The sequence below is a fragment of the Ciconia boyciana genome, chromosome 10 (assembly GCF_034638445.1).
Source record: "Ciconia boyciana chromosome 10, ASM3463844v1, whole genome shotgun sequence".
Lineage (NCBI taxonomy): Eukaryota > Metazoa > Chordata > Aves > Ciconiiformes > Ciconiidae > Ciconia > Ciconia boyciana.
Window position 1 is genome coordinate 26,277,900 of NC_132943.1, and position 27,947 is coordinate 26,305,846.

The 27,947-nt window shown below is 40.1% G+C and overlaps 1 protein-coding gene across 4 annotated transcripts; it reads right to left on the reverse strand.

The window, feature by feature from the left end:
* Window positions 1–1,455: 1,455 nt before the first annotated feature.
* NFE2L2 (NFE2 like bZIP transcription factor 2) lies at window positions 1,456–27,824 on the reverse strand. 4 transcript variants are annotated; one of them, XM_072875300.1, is made up of 5 exons: window positions 27,656–27,824; window positions 6,922–7,191; window positions 6,662–6,757; window positions 5,803–5,982; window positions 1,456–3,743 (listed from the first exon to the last, which is right to left on the reverse strand). In XM_072875300.1, the coding sequence occupies exons 1-5, from the start codon at window positions 27,683–27,685 to the stop codon at window positions 2,535–2,537; spliced, it is 1,785 nt and encodes a 594-aa protein (XP_072731401.1). In that variant the 5' UTR covers window positions 27,686–27,824; the 3' UTR covers window positions 1,456–2,534. The 4 variants fall into 4 exon arrangements, with proteins under 4 accessions (XP_072731401.1, XP_072731403.1, XP_072731402.1 ...); XM_072875302.1 differs by lacking the exon at window positions 27,656–27,824 and adding an exon at window positions 27,131–27,362; XM_072875301.1 differs by lacking the exon at window positions 27,656–27,824 and adding an exon at window positions 19,391–19,546.
* Between the last annotated feature and the right edge of the window lie 123 nt (window positions 27,825–27,947).

The following is a 27,947-nucleotide window of genomic DNA, read 5'->3' on the forward strand; positions in this document are numbered from 1 at the left end:
GCTGCATCACCTGGATTTATGTTTCCCAAGGTCTTCTGCAAAAACAGAAATGTTAGTACTTGATGTAACGGGCAAGGTTCCTAGTGCTTCCAGGGATGTTGGAGATCTGAGGCTACAATTTTTTTCATGACCTCGCTGTATCTGCTGCCTCAGAGCAAGTAACACAGTATGAGAAGTGATGTGAAACAGTTACTTTTCTCTTTAGGTAGGCAGGGCTGTAACAGCTGATGGCCCCAAAGACTTTCTTCCAGTACAGGCACTTGGCCCACTGCACCTGCCTTTTAAAGAGGATAGGATCATGGTTCCTGGCATTACGCTGCCCTGGAGCAAAACTGCCTTCTTGGCGAAGCTGTTGTTACTGCTCTGCTTTCCCACCCCTGCTCCTCTCTGGTTAGCTAAGGTTGCACTGCAGATGAAGCGCAAGAGAGTGAGTGTGTGTTTGCACCGGGTACTAGAGGGGCCTCTGCTGTTCAGAATCGGTAAATGAGTGAGTTAGCAGAAGATGGATGACTGACAAGGCTTGGAAATAAAATTATTTGGGGTAATGAAAACAAAAGCTGATTGTGAAGCAGTACACTGATACTACTCTGACCAGCTGGACAATAAAATAGCACCTACAAATTCCATGCATACAGGGGAAAAAACTGGTACCTACATAATCATAGGCTCCAAATTAGTTAATGCTGTTCAGGTGAGAGGGCTTGGAGTTGTTACTGGAGAGTTGTACAAAAGCAGCTAACAGCACAGAACAGTCAAAACCAGGAGACCTTCCACAGCATCCCCTGACAGAATTAATGCTCATCCAAACTATGGCTTTCTGTACTTCCTCTTTGCACTTTTTTTTTTTTTGAGGACACTCAGAAGGTCCATAAAGAGTGATACAGTACAGAATTGGGATTATGATAATCTAAAATTGTTCCTTGTCTCTCATGGCCAGCGATGAGATGCTTTCTGCTGGATATGTAACTCCAGCACAGTTAAAAAGTTTGGGAAATAAAAATCTCAAGACTGAATTCACCAACCACCATATCATCTTATTTAGCATTACTCTAACTTTGTGAATAATGAGCTAACAGAAGGCTGGTTTCCTAATCTGACATCCTTCTACAAACCCTTTTTCCTTAAACAATCTTTGTGGGTCCTACTCTACCCTTTTTCAGTATCTCCATTTCATTCTTTCAAAAAAAATGTACCACAAGGTCTTGCAAAACAACTTGGTGTTTAGTATACTAAATGAAGTTATGCATAATATTGTAATAGGCCAAATATTACTAAAATATAGAGCAGCAGTAGCAGAAAAAACATTTCAGATTAAATGTGCCTTTTAGAAGTTTCATAGGGAAGATAAGGAAGATGACAGTTTTTGATGTTCAGATCAATGTGTTATTTCAAATTACAAATTATGCATTTTCTGTATTCAAAAAATCCACAACAATCAAGTACAATGAGTCCATCTGAAGAGTAAACAAACCAATGCTATGTATTTGCCCAATTTTTATTCTCATCATAATTTAAACTCCACAATGCTTTTCAATTAATTGAGCACAGGTTCCGAACAGTGCAGTTGGTTGGCAGTTAGTATGCCTCAGTGACAAACGATGCTCGCTGGTCGGTGTCAGAGATACATGGTGTATTTCTAGAACAAGTACTCAAACATGTACAGAATTTTTAGTTGGAAAAATGCACAATGCTGACTGTCTTAATCAACAGATTTTAAATGCCTTTGGAGGAAAGATCTCATCATGAATTTAAGTAGTGTTCAAAGAGCAAAACAAAAATTACATAAACTTAGCATAGACTTGAAACTTAACTGTGTTACACAATCCTTCCAAATGGCAGTTAAAATTATGCTGAATGAAGCATTAGTAATGCTGACAATGCTGTGTGATACATCTCTGCTTATTAAGCATATTTGTTACATGAAGACTTAGCCTTGGAAAACTAGTGAGGATTTCCCTTCTTTAGGGAAATAAATGTGTATGAAGTAGAGTTAAAAAAAGTTTAATGAACTGATAAATCAAAATCAAACACTAAGTATTGACTTTTATACTAAATTAAAATATATTAAATATAAAGCAAGTATAAATGTGTAAGAAAAATGGGAAACAAACACTATTGCATATTTATAAAAAGTATCAGAAGGCATACTGTTTGTCTTGCAAGAAATTATATTTAGAAGGCTAAAATCATTTATATATATATATATCAAATAAATCTATGAATATAACAAGAGATAGGACCAGTATATAAATATGGTATCTTTAAATATTTACATGTATATGGAAACTAGTCAAAGTGGCACTATAAGACGGAAATGTCTGTTATAAAAGTGAGATTACAAATTTTGCATACATCCATCTGCATTATTAGTTTTAAACTTGCATCTTCCATAAACTAATTAACTTCAAAATTATCATTGCATAGAATTACTTGAAAAATATTACCTAATTCTGCATTCCACCTCACAGTAAAAACTATCAGGATAATGATACAAAAATAGTAACTCGGAGGACAGTAGCTAGCTGTGCTGCCCTTCAAAGTTTAGTCTCTGACTTCTTGCTTTTAGGAACAAGAAAGACATTGCCATCTCTAGTTTGCTGCAGTGAATATTCACTAGGAGAGTAAGACTTTCCATCTTCATCACGTAGCATGCTGAAGACCTCAAGGTATAAGGTGGTTAGTTGCTTTTTCATTTGACGAAGACTTTTGTCATGCTCTCCTTTTTCCTTAAGCAATTTCTCCTTCTCATCTTTTAGGTTACTCAAGTCTTGCTCCAGTTCCACTATATTTTCCAGTTTTCTTTTACGGCAATTTTGAGCAGCCACTTTGTTCTTGCCTCTCCTGCGTATGTCTCGAATAAGCGCAAGCTGGGCTTCGTTGAACTGCTCCTTAGACATCATTTCATTGAAGTCATCAACAGGGAGATTGATGATTTTTTCAACAGGAAAAGGGATCTGCAGAGCTTTTGCTCTTTGCTCATCTCTTGTGAGATGAGCTTCAAGGCAGCTTGAAGGTTTATCTTTTGTGAACAGAGCTTTGGGGTGGCCTGGACCAGCAGGGGGTTCCTTCTTTGGTGTGTTTGTACACTGCAAACTAGGTGTTTGAGTGCCTGACCCCACAGAAGAAAACACTTGCTCCTGGAACTGCAAAGAGTACACGCTAGCGTTGCTCTGCGGCACACTTCCAGGAGCACTATCCATGTCTTCCATTTCAGAATCGCTACAACCAAAAGTCTTATCTCCATAGGCAGAGGATTCAACAGAGTGTTCAGGCGATGCTACACTAGAACTTGCATTCAATGAAATACCAGAGTCAGACTCATTACATTCTGGTACGGTTCCTGAGTGGTTGCCATTAAAAGCTTTACACAGTGAGAAATCAGAAAGATCAATAGGTTCACTTAGAATTTCCGCAAGCGATTGACTGATAGCGTTTGTCGTTGCTGTGTCACCGTTCGCCTTTGTATCAATAAAGGTGGTGTAGAAATCCTCACAGAAATCAGAGTTTGAAGGGGACGTGTCATTTAAAGAGTTCACACTCAGCTGGCTGGTGTCTTCTGGTGGCAAAATGCTGGAGAAGGGACCCTCAATACTATCCAGGAAGTCTGGACCACAGTTAACAGCTTTTCTCATGATGGGTAACGAGCTGTAGTAATTATAGCTGTTGTGCATCTCTGTTGGCTTGGTTTCAGGGCTTGCGATTGTGCTTACCTCAGCCAGGTTATCATTTTCAATGTTAAGACACTACATGGGAAATGCAAGACAGAAGTTGAGCAACAGATCTCCAATTGATAAACCTTTTTCTATATATTCTATAAATATTTTAGCAATCAACATGCACGTAAAATGTGTATTACAACATTGCTATAGCCTAGATGACTACAACACACTTTTACTACGGAGAGGCAATCTAGGAAGAAGACTAGATACCTAAGCAAGAGTATGAAGCAACTTGTTCTGGACAAAGCTATTTAGACTGAGAGAGAGGAGCCTCTCAAGACTCATAGCAAGATGCTGAAGAGACCCATTCCAATGCTGTATGGCAGCTGCACAGAGCCCTCCTGCTCTGGTAAATTGCTAGCAGGAATCCTGGAGTTGCCAGGTCTGAACTTCTCACAAGCACCACTGCTAGGAATGGCATGAGTACAGTAAATGTAAAACTACTGAATGAGACTTAAGGAGCATTACTAGCAAACAATTACTTTTAGTACTCTTAATTTCATGTTATGTGATAGATTTCTGTTCCTCAAAACAAGATTCTTTTAGGATTTACTGAATGAAGCAGCTGTTCAGTGCAGAGAAATGTAATTCTCTGTGAAGTAAAAGGAGTACCAACATGAAGCCTTGCAAACATTAACTCACCCCACATACTTTTAGTTAAGCTGGCTAACATCAGCGTGAGTGCCGAAGACTATTACACGATGGGCTTTCATTGGCTACAAGACCAATGTTCTTTCAAACAGGGTGGCAGTTTCTTAATTGAAGCTGAAATAAGTGTGCCTGCTGTCCCCAAAGAATTAGGCAATTACCAAAATGATTCTGTTCCTCTTAAGAAGGGACCACACAGTGATTATTTAACCAGAAATCGTTCACGGCTTAAGCTAAGGTTTTGAATGCGAGAGTTCTTTTTTTTCTTTTCTTCAAACATAATTCATAAAAGGCAATGCCCTCAATTTAATTATCTCACTTCTTTCAGAAGATTATTCAATTACTATTCAGAATTACTGCAATAGATAATTTTGGTTTGGTTTCTTAATGTATTTTCAGCATCACTGCTGCCTCTTCACAGCCAATTGCCCCTGTTACTTATGTAAGGCTTTTAAGCCTACCACAGCAGTAAGGATTAGGAAGCTAGGAAAATTTTGAAAAATATAAAGAGACAAAGGGAAAATGTAGAGTGGCAGGAAAAACAGTTCCTGCAAACTTTTTTTAAAATATGATTTATATGATTTTTAAAATGATTCAGATTTATAGGCATTCCACTGAACATTCATCTCTTGTGTTAACAGCATAAAGTAGAGCAGCGTCATGCTGAAGCATGACGATGTTCTACAGTCATATACTTGAAAATAAATTTACTCAATTTTAGAGTCAAATCTAAGGAAGATATAAATAGAAACATAAGGATAGGAGAAAAAAAACCCTAGATGTCCTCTGTAATGCACAATTTAGAAATACAGAAATAAGTGATTTTTTTGTTCCTCTGAAATATTCAGTTCATGTACATTACATAATTAGTTTTTACTGAACATATATAAACAGTAGCTATATAACTATACATAGAAGAGTTAGGTATCTAAATGTATGTTCTATTATCATCTTTACAAAACCTTTTCCTTAGATAAAAGTTGAATGCAAAAGTAACCATGATTCACACAATCAGACACTGCAAAAACAAAATTTATGATAATGCTTGTGGAAACAACTCCTGTTGTAGATCCATAATTCAGACATGTCCATTTTTAAGCAGCTGAAATTTCAACCATGATCGTGCTGTAAGAAGTTGCATAAGAAGAGGCAAACAATGATTTGCTAAACATGGGGAAGTTCTGACTGGGAAGATAGATTGTGTTTTATTAAGGCCTTCTGATAAACAACTGATTTCCTTCCTCTTACATGTTTTTCAATGTATTATTTTTAAAAAATTAAAGCTTATATTGTTATAGACATCCTACAGGTGTAGAATCCAACATGATAGTCATAATCACTATCTGTTAAGATGCTATTGTATTGCATTCTCTGAAATACCATACTCCTCCAAAATATCATGCTATTTTTTTCAGGTGCTTACATAAACCTTTACCTGTAACTCTGGAAGGGACAATAGTTCTTCCCAAACTTGCTCTATGTTCTGCATATTCTCTGCATCAGTAAGTGGAACTAGGACAGGTGATTCAGGTGGATGAGTTTGATCAGAGGAAATGAAGACTGGGTTGCTATTGATCTGAGCAGGAACCAGTGACTGAAATGCAGCTGAAGAAGCCTAGAGTGTTTAAAAAAAATTTTTTTTAAATGAAACAAAAACAACAATAACAAAAAGCACCACACCACGCTAAAAAACCCACTCAAACAACTTTGAATTTTCTGAAGCAAAAATCTGGTTTTTGGTGTTCTACCATTTCTGCAGAACAGACAGGCAGGTATTTCTTAACAAAAACATTTCTGTGAACAATGGGATAATATAAAAATATTCCTATGAAAGGCATTTTCATATTAAGGAAAGAAATGGGAAAAAAGAAATCTAGAAACTGACTGGTGAAGGGCTTATCCTTACACATCAAACAGTCTGGGTCAGCACATGGAAATAAAGCAACTCAAATGCACTAACTCCAGAGAGCTGCACTAAGCTCACTGTAACCAACTGATAGAGTCTGCTACCGTTATTTGCAGTAATTGGAATGGTTGCCGTCAGCTGGCATTATACACTGAATCCTGGCTGCAAGATTCAGTAAGCAGAAGGAACACAAGAGTACCACTCCACTCCCTCCAGACACAGCCCTAGTTCAAGCTTACTACACTGCTTTATTCCATTTGAAGTCAGCTTGACCACAAAACTCATATCACAAATTAATATTATGCTGAAGACACATCTTAGTAAAAGACGACACGAGACTGATCCCCTAAAAGAGCACCTGTGAAACCGTTGTATTGAGCATTTTTACCTCATTGTTGTCTATAAATGGGAATGCTTCTGCCAAGAGCTGCATGCAGTCGTCAAAGGACAAGGCCTCTGCTTCTGGTTTTGAAGTCTGTGTGGTCTAAATAGGAAAGTTATGAAAAAATGTTACTGCATCTTTGAATAACTGAAGAATCTTCCATTACAGCAATGAATGCAAATTCATTTTAGGTAACCACTAACATTATGTCTTCCTGTGAATGGAAAAAGGTTTAAACACACTCACAAACACATATTAGAGTTTACCTGTGAAAAACCAATTGGTGGCTCAGTATTTTCTGGCTGAATGCGCTGAGCTGGCTGAACAGGAACAAATTCACCTGTCTCTTCATCTAACTCCAGCTGAGCCAGCAAGGCTTTCTCCTGCTCTTTTTGGAGCTGCTCTTGTCTTTCCTTTTCGAGTTTCTTCTGTTTCTCGAGTTCATACTCCTTCCGTCGTTGACTAAAATCAAAAACTTCACGCCTCGCCCCAAGGTCTATATCTTGCCTCCAAAGGATGTCAATCAAGTTCATGTCCTGTAATGGAAATGCTTTTTTTAAGCAAGCATCCTCCCCAGCAAAACTGGTTTAGAACAATAGCAAAGCTTTTAATTTCTGTATTAAACAGGTAGACTCACATAACTTTGTAGGATTAAGAGAATAAGCCTCAGTTATCTAAATAAAATATGGCTCTATATGACCTTTCTGAAGTGTGAGAACCAATGGTTTGGTTGCTGTGGCCCACACACAGGCTCATAGAAACTAAGCGATTTGTTACAATTGGTAAGGTAATACATGAACTAGGCGGAGGATAAATACGTTCTTCTTTCCTAAGTTAGCTCATAGAAAACATGAAGCTATAAAATGACTTATGCCACATTAAGAAAGGAATTTTTAGGAGAAAAGAACAGAAATTGAAAAGTTTGCCCATGTAATTTTTTTTCAGATTATCTTATAAAACTGTAAAAGCTGACTAAAAACATGACAAGGGCTGTCTGAAGTAACTACAATAGCCATACTGCAAAATGTATTTTAAAATATTTACGTTCCATCCTGGTATTAAGTATTAATCTTAACAATCAGCAAAACAGGGCTTCAGAGTCGGAGGACAACCTGGTTTCAAAGTCATGAAGTGACATAACATCACCGTAGCACTAAACACAATTACTAAGATGATTACTAAAAGACTGTAATTTAAAGCTTAGTCTAAGTTGATGTTCTAAGTGCAGTTGGTTTGGAGCAGCCGAGTATAAACTAGAGGTCAACAGGTCTCAAATTTTGTTAATCAGTTGGCCTCTGGCTCATCACAAAGTCAATCATTATCAGACAGCTAACAGTGACCTAAATTTCTTGGAAATCAGCCACCCCTTGCACCTGTAGTGTTTCAGAAGACAAATTAAACTCTGCTATTTAGGGAAAACCAACCGGTTAATATTATTTGATTTGGCTACAATTTCTTTAATTTATTGCTTAAGGGTTTTTGGGGGGGGAAGGGGTTAGCGGATTGTTTTAGTTTTTCACTGTTCAATTATTCAATATTTTTAAAGGCTGAAGTTTGGGCTGTTTTCTTCTGTGAAGAAAACTTAACACTCAAAAATCATCAATTTGGATGTCAGCTGATACAGAATTTTAATACTTGGTAGCCACATTTGTCAGATGGGTAAACGCCAACAATTTCTAACTAGTGCCTGGGAGTTTTGATTTTATGGCATGTTTCATTATTCTTAAAATTACCCTTTAGCAGCAGCACACAAAAATAATGTTCAGTGTTGGGCATTCTCATCAGGCTACCACTTTACAAATAGTATACCGAACACTACATTTCATTTAAACAGACCTTTACTGATTCAGTTAACAGTTCTACACCCAAGATAATTTGATATGATGGCAAAATAAATGTAAAACATTCCCTTATCTCCAAAGACTATTTTCAAACAGAGAAGCAAAGTAACCTGAACACCGAGTCATGTTGCCGTTCAAAACAATCACTTCTGTACAACGGTTATGGCAAAAAGCTTTAGGCCAAGTCCACATTTGAACAAACTAATTCAGTATTCTCATTTTTTTGTTAAAAATGCTATACCGTTAACACTCATATTTATACATTGCATGAACTACTTCTACCAGTTACTAAAAAAAATTACTTTTCGCTAAAATCGGGCAGTTACACAAAATATCTGTGTGTAACACAATGCAGGCATTCCCAAATCTAAGACACATTTAATATACCTTGCTGGGGAGACCAAACTCAGCTTTAATGGCCAGCAATGAAGAAGCTGAAAGACAGTGGCTGCCCAAGACAATGTTTGGTCTCTCCAGACTGGCAGGGTACAACGAACTAATTAAGTTCTGCAGTAACTGGAGATATTGCAATATGGTATAGCTTCATTAAGGGCCAGTAGTTTACCAGCTGCTCACTGTCTCCTTCTGCAGCAGATTTGAAACTGTTTCCTAGTCTCAGAGCATTTGCAATATGTTCTGGATAAAACTGCAGGATCTGGATTTTAGGGCTCACTTCTGAATTATTCATTTACAAGGCACCATTACAAATGTGACTCAAAAGATTTTTTGAGTGTGTCTAATGCAAAAGGCTGTGAATTAACAGAGCTGTTTCCCACCCTGAGTTGCAACAGACTACAAGCACAAAAATAGCAGAACTGGTGCTCAGTTTCAGTTTAAATCACAAAAAACTAAAGTGATTAAAAAAAAAAGGTACAGAAGGCATAACATGTTTTCCTTAAGAAGAAAACCCGTGTAGCCTTAGTACAAAAACTTAAGGCACAGCTATTAAATCTTTCAGCCATACTACTGGCTATATTCGTTATCAAAATAAGTAGCTTTGGGTGCTGCCTCATTTGTGGGATGAGATCTCTCCAAAGACACCAGCTGGCCAAAAAAAAATGCTGTGGCTGTACACATCTCTGTGTGTGTGCAGTTCAGCAGGCAAAATTATTTTGGAATGAATATGCTTGCATGGTTTTCAGGATTTTCAGCATCTTGGGCTGTTGTTTGAGAAATACGACAGCATTGACTGGCTCCTGTCACCATTTTTCAAGGGACCATATTTAGCCCAGTATCTTGTCTCTGGCAAAGGGCTGAGCTTGCTAAACAGCGTTGTGCTCTACCCTGGATAGCGATGCTTGTCAGGAACACCTTTCTTTATTTTATTTAGTTGTTGTGTTTCTGGCACTTAACACCAAAAGGGTAGTTTTTTTTTTTTTTAAGTATCACCATATAATTGGAAAAGACCCCTCCTATTTTCAGTTTTATAAGTTCTATATAAATACAACAATATTAGCCTTAACTTCAAGTAACAATTCAAGTAATTACTCTTCACATGAATGGGTTGCATGGAGGAAGTGTTCTTCTGTTCAATATGCTAATACTAATATTATCAAACAGCACACTGATTTAAATATTAACCTGCCATTTAACACTTATCTATAATTTTAGCCAATGCTTTTAGTAATACTGCCCTTTTCAAGAAGAAAAAAAAATCTGGGCATTAGTCCAAGGCCTCAGGTCAAAGTTAATGGAGTCAACATTGACCAGTGATTCACCAAGGAATGAATCACAACCCCCCAGCATGAGGTGATGGTAAAGAACTAAAAAAAACCCACCCAAATTTGCAGTCTAAAGAAAATATTTTGCAATTTTGTTCCTTCAGCCTCCCCACAGCCTTCCTCTTTAAATTATTTCTCTGCCTTGTTGAACACTATCACACACGTACACAGAGGTATTCACAGACATGGGCAGGCACTATATTAGGTTTATCACTGAAGCATTTTTCCCATTCCACTGTGAAAGCATCAAAAAATAACTGTATTTGATGCCTGGAGTGTTTAACTAAAGCTATTAAAAGGTATTTTACTTCTTGCCTGTACAACAGCTACCCTCTAATTTTTAGATGCCTCAACATGATATGCTGGTCTCAGAAAGATCCATTTGGAGGGATGAGCGAGCACAGATTCCCATCCAAACTGGAGCGCATGCACTGCAAGTCCTGTGAAAGATTCATCTGACCCAGGGCTGGTTGCTGCCCTTCAGAGCCATGCTAACCACTTCCCTTAATATTTACTGTAAAGGCACCAGCAGTCCCTCATGTGACAGAGTCCACAAGTACCCACTTGTTCTTTCCTCCATTGTGCAATTTCTTGAATTGCATCAGAGGAAACGACGGTTTTGGCAGGGCCAAGAGGCAGCGCAGGAAGAGCCAGGCCTCCCATGCAGGAGGAAGGGCCTGCGCCCAGGAGGGATTGCAGTCGCGATGGTTCCCCCTAATCTGGAGCTCAGCTCTTTCCCACTGAACACCAGCGCCTATTTTGAGGGGAAATACATTACGGTATTTAATGTGTGTATTACCATTGTCCAACATTTCTAACTTCTGGGAGAGTAATATGTTTTTAATATTTTTCCAAGCAGACAGACACTGATTTGATTTTATTTACAATATTTTCTTCACAATTTTGTAGACAGAGAAAGAACTTCCCTCAGAGAAGGACATGCTTTGCTTTCCCATGATCCATGTAAGCAGGAGGTGCCTTGTACTCATGGTTTGATTTTTTTTTTGTTCATTTAGTGATATGCTCTTCCAACCACATTGATAGCTTAGTTTGGACATATAAAGGCACTTTTAATAAGATAAACATAAATGTTAAACAATTCACATTAAGCCACCATCTGGCCCCCAATGGAAATTTTCATGTTTTAGATTTACATATCAGCATTTGCCATCTGGGCAGAGTCTGTTATACATTTTATGAGAAAATCTCTGACTACATTGTAAAGTTTGACAATTAACTCTTATTGCTCCTTAGCAAACATGTTTGCAGTAGGGTAAACAAAGGCAAGAAACCCTGTTTTCATGTTATTTTCATAGACTGACTTTCATGCTTTAAACAAAATGTTAAACCAAACAAGGATGAAACAAAAGATTATCTGACTGGTTTTGGTTTTGTTTGGAATATAAACTATTTACAGGTAGCATTGGTAAAGTGGAAACATCCAGTGGCCCAAGTGTCAGCAGAGAAACAGTCTCAGACAGCACTTTCAACCCATTATTAGCTATCCCCTAAATACAGAGCACATGCGTGGGTTTTGCACATTTAAAATCATGCCTTTTGCAACTTAATTGGGATAGCATTAGCAGTACCTCTCACCACATAAGGATTTGGTTTTCTTTCCCATGATCCATCAACACATAACTCCAAGAAGAAAGAATATTTCACATGGCAGCATGAATAAATGAAAGAGCAACAGAATCAATAGATATTGCATCCAGCTGGGGAGCCCGCACAGGAACCCTACAAGCAGCAGGAACACACTCCTATAGCTTATTCACAGAAAGAGAACTCAAAGTATCATCCAATTCCTATTTGCTTTTCAGAAAGTGAAAGGAATGAACAAAAGCACTTTAAATTTTTTGCTGTATTCAAAAAAAACACGTGGGAAATGAGGATCAAGGACCTGAGATACTCCAAGGCAAGAATGAAAGGGAGGGGATCAAGTCATAAAGGAAGTCCAAGAGAAGGAGCTGGGAGCGTCTTGCCACTTAAGAAAAGCACAGGCTGTGGAAGCAACAGCTGAACGTCTTCCCCTGATTATCTTCAGGAGGAACTGATTTGTTCAAGCAGGTTTTAAAAATTATTTATAAATCATTCAATGTTTTCAGATGATCTCTGAAATCACCCAAACTAGTGGTTTGTTTTCTAAATACTTTCAAGGTAAGTTACTTAGTTAATTACAACTCAATTACAGAAAATATCCTGGACACATGCGCCTCAGAGAAAGCACAGAAAGCAGATAAAGTTAGCCCAACACCACAACTTTTTAAAAACAATTGAGTTTTGAAAGCTGACCCATAATTTTCAATCCCTTACAACCGGAAATTGAAGAACGAAAGTTAATTCAAGAATGTGGAAGGGGCTATGAGGACCTGAAAAATCTGAACAAGCAACAGCCCTTATGAGAAGGATGGGGGAAAGGGAATGGCAGAAACTACAGTGGAGGGCAGAGGGGTACAATAGCAATTTTAGATGTCTGGATTTAGGATTTGGAAATGTGACAGAACAGACTGCTGTCAAACAAAGCCATGTGACACCAACCTGTGATTTGTGAATGCACAAGGTCAAATCCCTGATTGCCCTGTGGAGCTGCCTGCTGTCCCACATTCTTCACCAAGACCTTCCAGGCAATCTAGGAGGAAACAAGGTGCTTGGGTGGGTGTGAGGGGATGTCTTTTTTTCTATCTTTCATACCTGTGCCACTTACTACTGGTGTGACTGGACTGACACTAAACCAGTATGTCTTTACACTAGAGCAGCCTGCTTCTGCTTCTTGATGCCCATTTGCTCTTCCTGGCCCTAAAGAGTCTTTGGATGCCCAATAGCTTGTTCTGCAAATTCTTTTTAAGCCCTGGAAGGCTAACTTACCTGAAAAAGGACTCTAAAATGGTTGGAAAGCCATAGCTTTAAAGAACTGATGTTTTAAGAGAATTTCCACTCCATGTGTATATAAATAAGCCTGTTGAAAAATGCTGACCATGTGTCTTGGGACATTCTTCTGCCCTAACAGAGACATATGAGATAAGCTCAGTCCCTGAAAGGTGTTTATAGACAAATTCCATTTTCTTACTGAAGAAAGAAGCCTCTAGAATGCTTTGCCAGGCCAGGAACAGAAGTAGTAGTGATATTTCATTAGCTAAAAGTGTTTAGAGTCTGTTTTCTCCTAACATACATATCCTCTTTCAGACTGTACCTCCCACTGTATTCCAGCAGGCTCTCCTAATAAATGCCAAATTGTCAGGATCTACTCTTATAAATTAGATTAGTTGAAAAACCCCTCAGCTGGATTGTCCAGCATTCTTAAGAAAGTTTCACTACAAGCCTTGTCTGGGCATAATTCTGACAAAGACGGGGAGAAGTTCTGGCTGGCTGGAAGGACAATCTTCCCCTACAAATGCAACTCTGGATGCTACCCACCCACTCTCCCAACCCTCACTCCAGAAATAACTCCTCTGAGGTGGACGATTTATATGTTTCGCCTGAAGTGTCATCTTCCAGGAACAGTATCAACAAAGGCTACGACGAAGATCTGTACAGCTCCCAACATGATGGCTTTCCCATATGATACATCCCACGGCAAGCAAGCTTTCCAAACTGCCAGGGAAAACATATACCGCATATATTCTCCAGTAATAGTGAAAAGACAGCTTTAAGCCTGAAGAATGTAAAATGAGCAAGAAGGTAACTCCAATAAAGAATAGCTGCTGTAGGCTGTTTATGGTCATTAGCGTACTAACTTCATTCCAACTCCAAAAGCTGCAAAATCCTAATGCTAACAGCAGAGCAGTAGGGCCACAGCAAGCAAAGAAAAACACCCTCATCAGAAAGACAGCAAAGAGAAGGAAAAGGAGGGACATAAAGAGCAGTTTACTTCCTCACTTTGACAAGAGTTTTCTCTTTTTCTGCAGAAATCGATCAATCCTCACCTCCATGCCACTCCTTAAAATACTGAACATGCGCGATAGCCTCACAGCACTCCTTTCCAGCCTGGGGCACAGCAGCAGGAGCAACATTCTCCTCTCTGGCTCATTAGTCTCTGGAGTCAGAAATACATACATATATCCTTTTCCCACCACATTCAGTCTGCCTTGAGGTGACCATTTCTGGTACAACAGATCAGGGGATTCTTGCTCAGTACTGCAGACCTTTTGAAGAAGATCGTTCGGTGCTCTCAGGCACTCCAGAAGTAGCTGTGTTTCTAAATTGTTTAACCAATACATATTTTAGAAGGTAGATTTAAAATAATAAAGTTTAATATAGAGTATGTGGTTTCCAGGGGCTGAATGGTCCCCAAGACTGATCCTGCCTCAACATCTTTAAAAAAAAAAATAAGGGAAAAAAAAAGCTGAAACCCACTGTCTCATTTGCATGGCTTACAGAAAGCAAAGTCTTAAACCTGACATGGGTGCTTATGTTCTTTGTACAATATCTGATTTTTCAAAAGTTATTCTCTAGTATTCATTGCCAAATATGTCCTGCGTTGTATCTGCTCCAAATTTCCCTACTTCTGCCTTAGCCTAAAGGAAAAGACAGAGTGAGGTCTAATGTTGTGAGCTAACGACAATGAACTTTTCTTGAATAAATTTAACTATGGCCATATTTACAAGCACTACCCTGGCTGCTAAGCAAAAGCCAAAAATGGTCATAGGTGTCATCCAGCTTCTTCATCCCAGAGTGCTTTCTGGAACATCAGTATCTAAAGCAATGAATCTTACATGTTTTCAGAGTTTTGCTGTTTCAGTTAGATGGGTTCCATTCTTCCCTTTCAGGTCTTAATTATATTGTGTTAATCTAAATTCCACTTTTCCACAGTATATTTAGGTGGTATAAAACTGTTGTGGTCCCATCTACTCAAATTCTGAATCCCTCTTTCAGCTTAACAGAGCCAGTTACTTGTTACTTCTTTACTCACTCTTGCATCAGTACCATTACAAAATTATTAAGTCAATAAGCACACAAAGTTAATATGTATTCAAGTTACAATCTATTACACAAGTTGCATAATGAAATTGGGAGGCTGGCAAAAATACGGGATTGTTTTATAAAACAGTGGGTTAGTCTGTCTGTTTGTTTTTACATGCTTGATACATCAACAAAACTCTGCTGTGTTGCCCCAGCAAGTAAACTGAGTGATTCTGTTGTGGCTGACTTTCTAGCTGTTGTCTAATCACCATGTACTGCACCTCTTAACTCCATGTTGAAAAGTATTCAAATAGCAGCCATCTCAGACAGAAGTCTACTTCATTTCAGGAAAAGCTGGTCTTAATGGCTTTATTTGTGTTTGGGTTTCCTTCCTCCCAAGTTAAAACTGCATCATAAGAAAACTGGCATTTTTTAAATTTTGTAATTTATACAACAAAAAAAATCCTTACCCTACATGTAAACAAATAATATAAAAAAATATACAGCATCTGAAAATACTGCTGATCTTTTAACCATAGGAACACAAAAGCTTTTGTGTCCGAATTTTATATATTGAACCTACAGTACTTGAAAAACAATTACCTGTTAAATATTTATCTTCAAGCTATCCTGCTGTACCCAGCCAGGCATGTACTGTGTGTGGACACTGCCACAGGCTACTCATTAGTTTATCTACAAGAGGATTTATTTATAATAATGGTTCAGTCATCTGGGAAACACAATCCAGTCAAATTATAGCATGCTATGTCCAATGAAAGAAATCAGGAAGCAAGAAAAGTTGAACATAGAAACAGAGAAAAGAACCTAACAAAACTGCAAATAACATTTATTAGGTTAAGACAACCTATTAGCCACTATTTTGATTTCATCAGGATTACACACTTTTTGGAAAAGCATGTTTCAAACCAAACATTAAGACATTGTGTTTGTGGCTCGAAAGATTCTAAATAATCCTGGAGAATATTTCTTGCACTACACATTTTTACTGTACTGGGATCCTACTGTAAAGTCCCCATTTTTAGCTGTCATTTTGCTGATGGATGGGCAAATTATGGAGACAGGCACCAGATGGGTCACTACAGTTGCACTACAGCCTAGATGTGGAAATTGCGTGCTCTAGTATTACAAGAAGCATGTCTCACCAAGTTTCACTTCAGTGATCTCTCAAGCACCTTACTTTGTTGTTGTTTGTGGGACTAACTACAATGGCAAGCAACTAGAGTATCTGTGTGGGTCAGAAAGCAATGAGGTTCACTGACTGTACTGCCAGCATGCATCCACCAGCCCTCCTTCAGTAACAGACATCTACTCCATAAGGCTGCATCAAGAAAATTCTTTCACACTTCCAAGCTGAGCTGACAAAGAAAGAGTAAGGATGCTTTCAAACTCAGAGAACATGCCACACGAACACCTCATCAGTCTAGAAGTACTATCTTAAGACTAAAAGCTTAAGAGCACAGTTACATTGCAGGGAATACGGTTTGCTCCAGAGGTGGTCAGCTGTGACACCTTCTGTATATGTCAGCCCACACCTGGCAGATTATGGAGGTGCCTACCTCCCACTGCACCAGTGTTAAATACCTTTGTGGATCAGAGTCTTGCAATTAATGTGCACTTTTCACATACAAAATTTATATAGATAATGCTGGGAATTTAGTGTCAGTGCACAGTTTTGAATAAATAAGCAGGGTCTTTTTTTTTTTTTGAGTGTTCAAATGCACTTTGGAAAGGTTATTTAGTTTCTAACAAGGGGAAAAAAAAACCCAACTGAAAAAAGGCCAAAAATACGTTGCTATTCAACTGCTCACCACTGGACAGTACAGGATTGTAACAGATTTGAGGAAGGGAGGCCCAGTGTGGCAAATTTTTGCTGTGGCAACACTATCTTTCCAAAGATATAATTAATGGTTAAATGGTTTATTTGACACTATGCACAGCCTTCCTTAGCGACTGCACCTGGGTCAGGGCAACACCCAGTATCAATACAGCCTGGGGGATGAAGGGATTGAGAGCAGCCCTGAAGAGAAGGACTTGGGGTACTGGTGGATGAAGAGCTAGACATGAGCCGACAATGTGCACTTGCAGCCCAGAAAGCCAACTATGTCCTGGGCTGCATCAAAAGAAGCATGGCCAGCAGGTCGAGGGAGGTGACTCTGCCCCTCTACTCCGCTCTCGTGAGACCCCACCTGGAGTACTGTGTTCAGCTCTGGGGCCCCCAACATGAGAAGGACATGGACCTGTTGGAGCAAGTCCAGAGGAGGGCCATGAAGCTGATCCGAGGGCTGGAGCACCCCTCCCATGAAGACAGGCTGAGAGAGTTGGGGTTGTTCATCCTGGAGAAGAGAAGGCTCCAGGGAGACCTTACAGCAGCCTTCCAGTACCTGAAGGGCGCCTACAAGAAAGCTGGAGAGGGACTTTTTGCAAGGGCATGTAGGGATAGGACAAGGGGTAATGGCTTTAAACTGAAAGAGGGTAGATTTAGATTAGACGTAAGGAAGAAATTCTTCACTATGAGGGTGGGGAGGCACTGGAACAGGTTGCCCAGAGAAGCTGTGGATGCCCCATCCCTGGAAGTGTTCAAGGCCAGGTTGGATGGGGCTTTGAGCAACCTGGTCTGGTGGAAGGTGTCCCTGACCATGGCAGGGGGGTTGGACTAGATGACCTTTAAAAGACCCTTCCAACCCAAACTATTCAATGATTCTATGACATACTACAGAAAAGCTTCAGTAAATAACAATACCATTCAACTGTGCACTGATGACCAAAAATGGTCTCCCTAAGTTTACATGGAACATAATAGAAATCGTTACTTAATTTGCATGAAAGGAGTTTGTATAGCTTTTCCCCTTCCTCCAGTCACACCAAGATACATGATGAGAGTTGTTTTTCCATAGAATGAGGCAAGGATAGATTTTACTCATTTTCTTAAGCACTTGTAATTGACGTATTTCTCAGGAAAAAGCAATCCTCTAAAAGTCATCAACCCCCACAAAGGTTTCAGGAAACTCTTCCACTTGAAGGTCCTGCAAAGTTAAAAACTAAACTAGAAAGCTCAAGAAGGGCCAACATGTCAGGTGTCCACATGCCAATTTATTTTTTTTTTTAGTTTTTGCTTAAAAAAGGTAAACCCACTGAGGAACTGAACAACACTGTACAAAAGTAAAATTTTGTTTGTGTGGTGCAATCCAGCCCTCACTTTTTAAAGTCCTGTGTAGTACTCAATTTATAAATTTTGAAAGCAAAAGGAGCTAATTCATCTTTCAAGGCATGAACCAGAGTAGGTAAATGGTTTTATACCTCTTACCAAATTATATAAAAGCAGTTAATTCTTTATACCCTCAAAAGAACAAAACCCCCAAAACTCAACCATCGGTAATTGTGTCCTTCCACCCAAATCAAGAGCCTCCACTGCCCATCACTGCCCTTGGGGCTTCCATGTCTGACCCCCTGGAGTACACAGGAGGCTCACCGGCTCACAGCCTGTACAGCTGATTATCACAGGGCTGCCTCTTTCAGCCTTTTGATTTAATGGGTAGCTGTACCTAAGAAATCAAGGTAGAGGCCAATCCCCGATGTATGTCCCCTCACACATTCTACCAGCACCTATGATGGCCAAAACAAGACTGTTTGCCACAAATAATAAACATGTCAATATACCTTTTCCATCCATAAGCAGCAAACATACTCCAGGCTTGTTAAGATGGATAACAAACATTAAATATTGGAGGGAAGCTACCCAGTTTGCAAGTATATTAAGCAGACTGTTTCTAAAATCAGCATTTACAACTGATTTTTCTAGTAGAAGCCATTACAGAAGATTTGATTGCTTTCCAGATGTAATTAGAATCAATTTGTTGAGCAAAAGGGATAAGAAGATCACTTGTAACATAAGAAAATATGGAACGCAAAGAAAGTGTCAGGTTTGGATCTTAAACAGTTTTCTGCCTTTCACCAAAGCATTTTACTTCCTTATGCCTCAGTAAATACTTGGTAAAAAACAGATTATAGCAAATTATCAGTAAAACTTGCAAGATTCTAAAATTTCGCTATAGCATAGTTAATTCAGACAATTAGAGACAGAGATCTTGTTTGGGTAAATCACTACTCACAGAGTCAGCTATGAACTGTTAATTCTGTCATTACTACTTGCATTTTATAAGATCTTGTTCACCCTCTCTGCCACACACAATTTATCAAAACCTCTCATCCCACGCTTCATTTTGAATTTAAAACAATTCTATGGCTCTGACCTTAGTAACAGAATTTTTCAGAATACTTTAAAGCACTCCATTAACAGCTTCATTAAGTGGCTTCCATTCTTCATTTTGCCAGCAAAAAGAAACTTCAAGAGATGAGGGATGTCTAGAGATGTTCACACTGGTTATCAGCTGAGCAAGGGTTCCCAAGAGTGGTAGGTGCAGACTAGATTCCTGAAGTGGCAGATGACAGAGGACCACAAATCAAGCTGGAAAACATTCCACAGAACTACAACATTCCACAGAGTCACAACAATTTATACTAGTTGAAGAAGTGACCTGATAATATTGTAGTTCAAATACTCAAACCAAATTAGAAAGCACAGTATCAGAAGTCACTGTGCTGTAATTCTCTCTGTTATGGCATACACAGCTACAAGGCACCTAAACGTGATGTGCATTTCCATAGCCAGAGAACTCAATCTAAATAACTTGCAAAATCAGCTGTCAGGAGTTATGACTTAGGTTCAAATATAAGTTCTGTTTTATCATATTACACTATTTTAATTGTACCATTTTTGTTACTGAAGCACCTCCATTTTCATCCTTAGGTATCTTAAACCCTACTTGTTCCTAAAGTTTACTCAAGTTTGTTTGATTTATTTTACAAATATCAGTGGAACAATCTTCCAGAAATTCCTCAGCTGACACAGACCTGCTCAAGACCCATCTACAGTTGGAAAAAAACTGCAAATATAATTCAATGTTATAAAACAGAAAATATGTCTGTGCATCTCATGTCAAATAATTCACAGAAGATTGCACCAGGGTCTACAGTACACTTGTTCCAAGGACATGTAATGACTATATTATCTGCACAGGTGCATACGTATCAGTCACTACTTCTGCAATACCAGTGAAGACAAGCGTTACTGTAACAAGCTGGGGTGGAATATTCCCATTGACACATCTCAGATGACCCCTGCCACTGAAGTCTCCGTGTTCTCCTTCCAGCCATGAAGCTTCTTAAAAATTGTTACCTATCTGAGCTGTACCAGCCTTCAGAGCCACCCACCCACGACACCCTCTTTTGCCCATAATTGTATTACCCAGCTGGCTGCAGAACATGTCATCTGGTCCCATAACTGCACACAATCTCACTGGAAATACCCTGCTTTAGGACAAAATTCAGCCTTCTTACCCAACAGCACATAACTTAAGCAAACAGTTCCCGAAGACAGAAAGAAGAAATGACCGAGCATCCAGGCCCAGGTGGCACAAAATGCAAGTGCCACCTGTGGAGCAGACAGAAAGACTGGCCATTTTACATGGGAGCAGGCACCATTCAGAGTGGCAGACCTGCATCAACCGCGCACTGCCTGGGACTTCTGGATGAGGATCTCCCCACAGCCCAAGCAGCACAGGAATTGCTCCACTCTAATTATAGCAAAAAGTAGGGAGGTACTAATTTTACCACAAGGGTTCAAACAACCACCCCCTCCCCCCCCATAGATCTTTCTATCATAGCTTTTTATGGCTAAACAGTGGTGATGATCTAAGCAGGAAGCAAATCAAAGTCACAGCAGCTTTTCACATAACTCAGCTGTAGAAAAGTCACTGCTTCAACACTTAGTGGGCATTGATTTCAAAGACAGCAAATAGGCCCACCCTTAATCATAAAACAAACCTCTTCTTAAAAGCAGGCTATCAACCAAGCTCCTTCTGAGTCAATTTCTCAAGTATGCAAACTTTGTTTTGCAAGCAGTCTCCACAGTGGATTTTTTCATACTTACAAGAGACAGCATGTAAAACCAGTACAGCAAACAGCAATAAAACTTGGAAACTGCAAGACAGAGGTGGGGGCAAGGAGGGAAAGTTGGTATCTTTATGTTTCATAGTCATACAGAAGACACTTCCTTAAAAGGTTTGAAAGAGATGGTTTCAAACTGGTCTTACATAAGTGGTTGCTGCAACATCAAACTTAAAGGAACTTTCTTTTCCTTTCTCTTCTCTTTTTTTTAATTGCATTGCTTATAATACTGCAGAAGTTGGCCTAAAAGTCTTAAGACTCTGCAAGTACAAGGTTGGGTGGTCTCAACTCCCTCAGTACTGCAATAGCACCAACAACAGACACTTCTTGAAATGCTTTAGTTTAACTGTAAAGATAGGAAACATTAACAGTCATTTACAGCTCCTTCAAAATAACTTAGCTAAAAATAAAAACTATTTTATATTCCTTCTCCCCAGTCTAAAAACTGCAGCTAATCTGGCCAAAATCAGAAATCTAAACTGACATAACAAAAACTTCAACCAGATCTGTAGTATATGGATTGCACCCATGTAAGTATTATTTCTAAGCTATACCCATTCTACTACAGCCTTGCCAATTAGTACTTGTGCTAGGGATTACTCATATACCACTGAGCAGCGGTTATACTCTACTGGTAAAACAATGCTAAATTAACTGAGTTATTAACACTCTTATTAACTCCTATTTGCTTTCCATCATCTCCATGATCAACACATTGAAACACTTGAATTAATCCTTTTAAAGTGAATATTAAAGTAGAAATTAAAAGCCAAACACAAAGCCCATGAATCAACACGTAACTTTAGAAAAAAATCAATGTGGCAGTTAAAGAAAACTGAGCAAATATTTTACAAAGAATTCAAAATGGCTAAAGACAGAAAACAGAAGATGAAGACAAATCCTCTTCTGCAAAGCAGTCAAATAATTAAAACATTTTTATCTTTACTTGATGTTGTTACAGACTGCTTGGTTATCCAAATTAATATTTAATTTAAATGTATGTTTCTGAGAGACTTAGTTTATATTTGAAACAGGCACTGTTAAGCTATGCACATCAAGGTAAAACTAAACTAATATTAAAACAAGACACTCTGCTAGGGAATGTAGTATTTTTTTATTTCCTTACTTTAGAATGTGGTAAAGAAAAATGAATAAATATATATCTAAAAATCACTGAAACAAAGAAATCCTGAGACAGAGCTGTCCATGTGCTTGCTTCAGTACAGTGCTGCCCAGAGTAGTGATACTGTTCTTATACTTTAGAAAAACTTAAGTGCTATATGATCAATTAACTTCTTGCTACTGCAATTAATATGTGACTGTAACTAGCCTTGCTTTTCCTGTACAGAAAGCAGTTACTGGGTAGGAAAGATAAAAGTACACAATGCCTATCTTTACTTGAAATGTATTTGCCGGTAGCTGTTTCAGATAAGCCTTCCATGGTTTAATGCAATTTTATACACCACAGATAGCATTGCTGGCTTTATTTTTACTGGCTAGTTTAATTGTTTACCGTAATAAAACAAATATGCCATAAAAGCATTACTGTTGAGCAATCCTGAGCAGGATTTCAGTTCACTGTATATCAGTCATCTTTGGATTACATGAATTCAAATTCATGACTTCCAGCTCCTCCTACCTGACGTTTTATTGGATAGATAGGTAGCAGACGAAGTAGCAGACTCGTTCCAAAACCAGTTAAACCAGATTATTGCCGGAAAAAGAACTAATCTGGCCAACACATTGTATTCTTTTCCCTTCACCTAAAGCTGTATTCTGTGGCACAAAGTCCAACTTTGGTATAATACATGATCAGAAAACTGAACAGACTTCAAACCCTTTCAAGTTATCTAGGAATGTGCTATATTAAAATTATAGGTTACTTAGGGTTGGAATGAGATGGAGGCCAAAACAAACTTTAACTAGGTGATTAACCTGGAGACTTTGGAGGACTTTTTACTGGCTGCAATTCAAGCACAGCAGCAGGGGATTAATATTTAATTCGTGCCAACAGGTTACTGCTTGGACTTGCACTGCACTAGCCTCAGCCAACACAATCACTGCAAATACATCATACTCTCACAAATTGGCCTAATTTTAGTGAATGGTTTAGTCATTTTAAATCTTATCTTTACAATTTCAAAGGGAAAAAGAAAAATAAAAGAAGTAGTGTTCTAGATACAAAACAAATTTCTTCCTTCCAATGAAGCACACATCCAGTGTTACAGGCATGGGCACAGCTGGTGTCATCTACTGTCATAATCTGAACTTCCTATATTCTCTCATTCTCCCCTAAGCTCACCCTTTTCTGGACCTGCAACTGACTTTTTCCATCCTTCTTTAAAAGTCTAATGCTTTCCAAAAAATTTCAATGACAAATTCTGACAGCTTTTGCTGTTTTGGTGTTCATTGGTTCTATTGAAGGGCCAAATACAACAAAATTTTACAACTACTTAGAAAAAAATTATATTAAAAATAATATTAATTGATTTTACTGAGCAAGTGAATGACAAATATTTAACTTATCTCCTTCCACTTCTAGCATTCCTCAACTTCATCCCACAAAGCCCCACATATTCCACAAAGGCACCTGAGATTTCTTTAATGTAATAAACATGTTCAATATGCTATTGCTACATTCATTTCAGTCAGGATCACAAAAGTAGCAATACCTATCAAACAGATATTTTTCTGCTTTGCAACTTTAAGATATAGAACTTGAGGAAAAAACCCAAAAGAAAATCAAAAGGGTATTCAGGTGCAACAATAAATGTAATAAACTAACACATTTTTAACAATACCCTTGTCGTTCAGGATTATACATAACCTGCTGCATTCTTATTCAGGGTAAGTATTATACCATATCTATTTTTTCAATTACAAAAAGAAAAAGAAAAAAGGGACAGAGAGCCAAAATTTATTCTTGCCCATGAACATTAGTGCGAAGCATACACAAACCTTCCTAACCACCCACACAGTGCTATAAAAATGTCTCAAGTTCTTTAAAACACACAAGATCATCCAGCTGCCCTCTGCTTACACTGAATGTTCTTTTTTGTTCCAGTTCGGTGTCTTTCAAATATTTCCCAAGAAACTTTCAAAGCCAAACTCTCCTCCAACTTTGAGTCCTAACCACAAACTTCTTCAAGTCAGATTTTCAGAGGCAATTAACTTATTTCGCTTCCATCAATTTCCAATATAATTGTAAATTCTTAGCACATTTTAAAGACAAACTACAGAACAGTGTTCATATGATGGATATTTACTATAATAACAATAATATCCAATTAGCTGTTCTGAAGGGATGGACACGGTCAGCTCCTATCAGTCTACATTCATTTCGGCTAAACATACTACATTGCATTACATCCACTACTGGCTTAAGTGAAAGAGATTCTTTCATGAGTTTTGAAGGAAAGAAAGCTCTATCGGTGCAGCTCGGTATCAAGGTGAGCACAGAAGAACTGAGAGGGTCAGAATAAATGCATTTTTACTTAGGACAGAGCTTGTGACACTCATCTACTTCCTCCAAACTTGTCCATGATTTAATAGATAACATTATATTTGGAAATGTGGATGTTTTTTACATTGAAATTTATCTACATAGATAGATAAATAGGTATTTCTACAGATATCTTGATCAGATATTCTTATTCAGAGTTATTAAACCTCATTATCAAGAGACAAAACAAAAAAAAAACCAACCCAAAACCAAAGACTTGTTGCCAGGCCTGAGCAGTGCACTTGTTTGTCTTTGCCTGTAGAGTCTACCTCATGTGGAAATGATAGGCCATTAGGGAATAAAAAATAAACCCATTCACTTGACAATTTATGCAGCATGTCATAAAAAAGAGTATGTTTAATTCCTTGTTAAAGCCCTTTAGACTGACATCATCACACTAATTGAGCTGGAGACTCTTCAGGGCAGTTCTCTAGGTAGAAAAACCCTAACAGATATACTTACACAGGCACTCAATTATTTGCTTACTTGGTTTTGCCAGTTGTTACAGTTAGTCTTACTTCAGTCTAAGTGCAACCCACAGCTTCATTCTTTGTGTTGGAAAATGAATTCTTTTTGCTCTCTTCTTGTCGTGAGGCTCAAAATTTAACAACTGATGAGCTTGTTGAGCTGTTTTACAAGGCTACAAGCAACCATTTCAATAACTTCAAATTTAGTGACGAGAACAGCTACTATGAGAATATCATGCTTTCACATGTGATTTGAAACATCTTGACACTTGTTCCATTGCATTCTTTTTCCTTAGATGTTTTGATGTGTGTGTTGTTAGTGTGTAATAGGCAACATCCCATTTCACCTCTGCATACAGACGTGCATCCTATTTCCAGGCAGAGACGTGCAACAAAGGAATACTTTTTTTCAAGAATACTGCAGGCAATAGCATTGCTAACTCCCACAGAAGTAGCATATGATGGATATTATGGATACATAGCAGAAAGTAGCGATTTTACATTCTGGTCAAGGAGCTAGACCAATCCCAGTCCTTCAAATTCACCTTTACTGCTATGACAATTGCTACCAGGCACATAAAAGATTAAGAGCTTGTACTGTATTTGCACAAGTGCACACCCTTCCATCCACTGGCTTGCACAATCTGAGGGGCTAAATGAAGACCATGTTCCCTGTCTCTCATTTTGAGTGAACATTTTATGGGAAAGGGTATTTGAATTTTCCATTTAATAAATACATTTAAAACTATATGTCAAAGATGGTAATCATTTACTATCTAAAAAATGCAGTGCCTTTCCAGGCTAGGTCTGCAAGAGACCAAACCAGCAGCTGTTGAGCTCAGATAGGAAAACTGCAACAGGTGGATTGGTAGAAAGAGCTTGACAAAGGAGGCAAACAAGTAACAAAAGCTAGGTTTGCTGGCAGAGAAGTCACAGTGGCTTGGGCGAGAAGGTACAAAAGCAGGTACACAGGAACTAGTCTGTCAGGATTCTCTCAGAAATGAGAACAAAAATGCCATAGCTGGATACTATAGGCAAAAAGAAATTCACAGAGTGTCTACATAGCACAGGCCAAGAGCCTGATTTTTGTTGCAGTATTTTCCAAGAAGCCGAGGAGGCAAGGTGGAGGTCATGGCCGCGCTACCCAAGGCTAGAAAAACAGATGGGCCAGGCAGAGCTATGAGTGGCCTAAGACAGAAAAGCAACAGCATTCAGTGAACAGAAAAAGGTATATCCAACATTGCTAGAGAGATGTTACCTGTAGGAAGTACCCACATACATATCCTAAAGGACGGACAGACAATGTTAAAAGAAACTCTATTGCGTAGCATATTGTACTGACATACACTGAAAGAGCCTCAAAAGTCTTGAGTCTTAGATTTGTAGTATGGAAAGAACTAAAACAGCTCCAGATTAAGTTTCAAGTATCACTTCTTTAAACCTAATACTTAGTTGATAAGGGTATGTTTCCCATTTAAAAGCCCAAGAAAAACATGTAATGATTATATACATTTAAAATGGAGTTCAATTATGTTTTCAGTTATTCACCCCACTCTTATGCAACTAGTGTGCAATACAAGAGCACTGAACTTCCCCAGGCTTTCAGAGAAGAGGTTTCATAGCACAGGAGTACAAAACACAAATACATCCAAGAACCCCTGCGCCTCCAAGAGATTTGCCTTGGAGGAAACCACCAAGACTTAAATCTCCTCCTGCGTCAAAACCCCAGAGAAACGCTCTGGCTCAAAGCCGTCGAGAAGCGTCTCCAGCAGGTGGAGGTGCGAGGGGAGCACCCCAGTCACAGCCCCCCACCCGCGGCCCAGGCGAGGCCAGGCTGGCCCCAGTTTAGGCTCCTCAGGCTGCGTGTGAGAGGCTGAGCCAAACCCGAAGCCGCCCCAGGGAAGTGCATGATTGTGCAACAGCTCCCGCTGGCCCGCCCCGGGCCGCACGCCGGCGGGGACAGGGCCCCGGCGGGGCAACTGCGCTACAACAGAAGGAAACCAGCGGTAACTCACCCGAGTAAGGAGCGAGGCGCACGGACACGCCGGGGGCAGCGACGCGAGGCTGCGCCTGGCGCGGGCAGCCCCTCCGCCGGCGGGCGCCTCCCCAGCCGCTCCCTCAGGAGCCGGCTCGGCCCTCTCCCTCTCCCTCTCCCCGGCTCCTCCGAGCTCCTGCCCCGCCCGAGGCTGCCCGCAGCGGGCAGCTGCCGCGGAGGCGGCTCCTGAAGGCCCTGACTGACCTTCCGCGGCCGGCGCGGGCGGGAAGAGACCCGGCCCGGCCCGGCCCCCCCCGGCGGAGCGGAGCGGGGCGGGGGGCGGGGGGGGGGGGTTCGGAGGCCTCCGCGGCCCCGCCCCGCCCCCGCCGTGACTCAGCGCGTTCGCAGGGGCGGGGCGGCGCCACGTGCTCCGCCGGCCTCGTGACCGCCCGCCCCGCCCCTCGCCCGGACACCCGGCCGGGCCGGGCCGGGCCCTGCGGGGGGAGGCGGGGGGTGCCGGCGCCCCGGCCCCGCGCCCGCCCGCGCCCGCCGGCCGCGCTCTCACCTGGGCGGCGGGGGGCAGCTCGATCTCCATCGCGAGGGGCCGGGGGCACGGGGAGGCCGGTACGGCGCGGTGGCGGCTGGCCCGGCTCCGCCTGCCCGCTCGCTCCGGCGCGGTTTGTGGACGGAGGCGGCCCGGGCCGGGCCGGGCCGGCGGCCGCCCCCGCGCTCCGCCCCGCCGCCGCCCAGCCACTCAGCGGCTGCGGGAGGCCGCGGAGGTGGCTCCGTTCCCGGCAGCGGCGGCAGCCGTGCCGGGAACCTCGTCCGCCCCCGGCGCTTCCGCGGCCCCGCCGCCC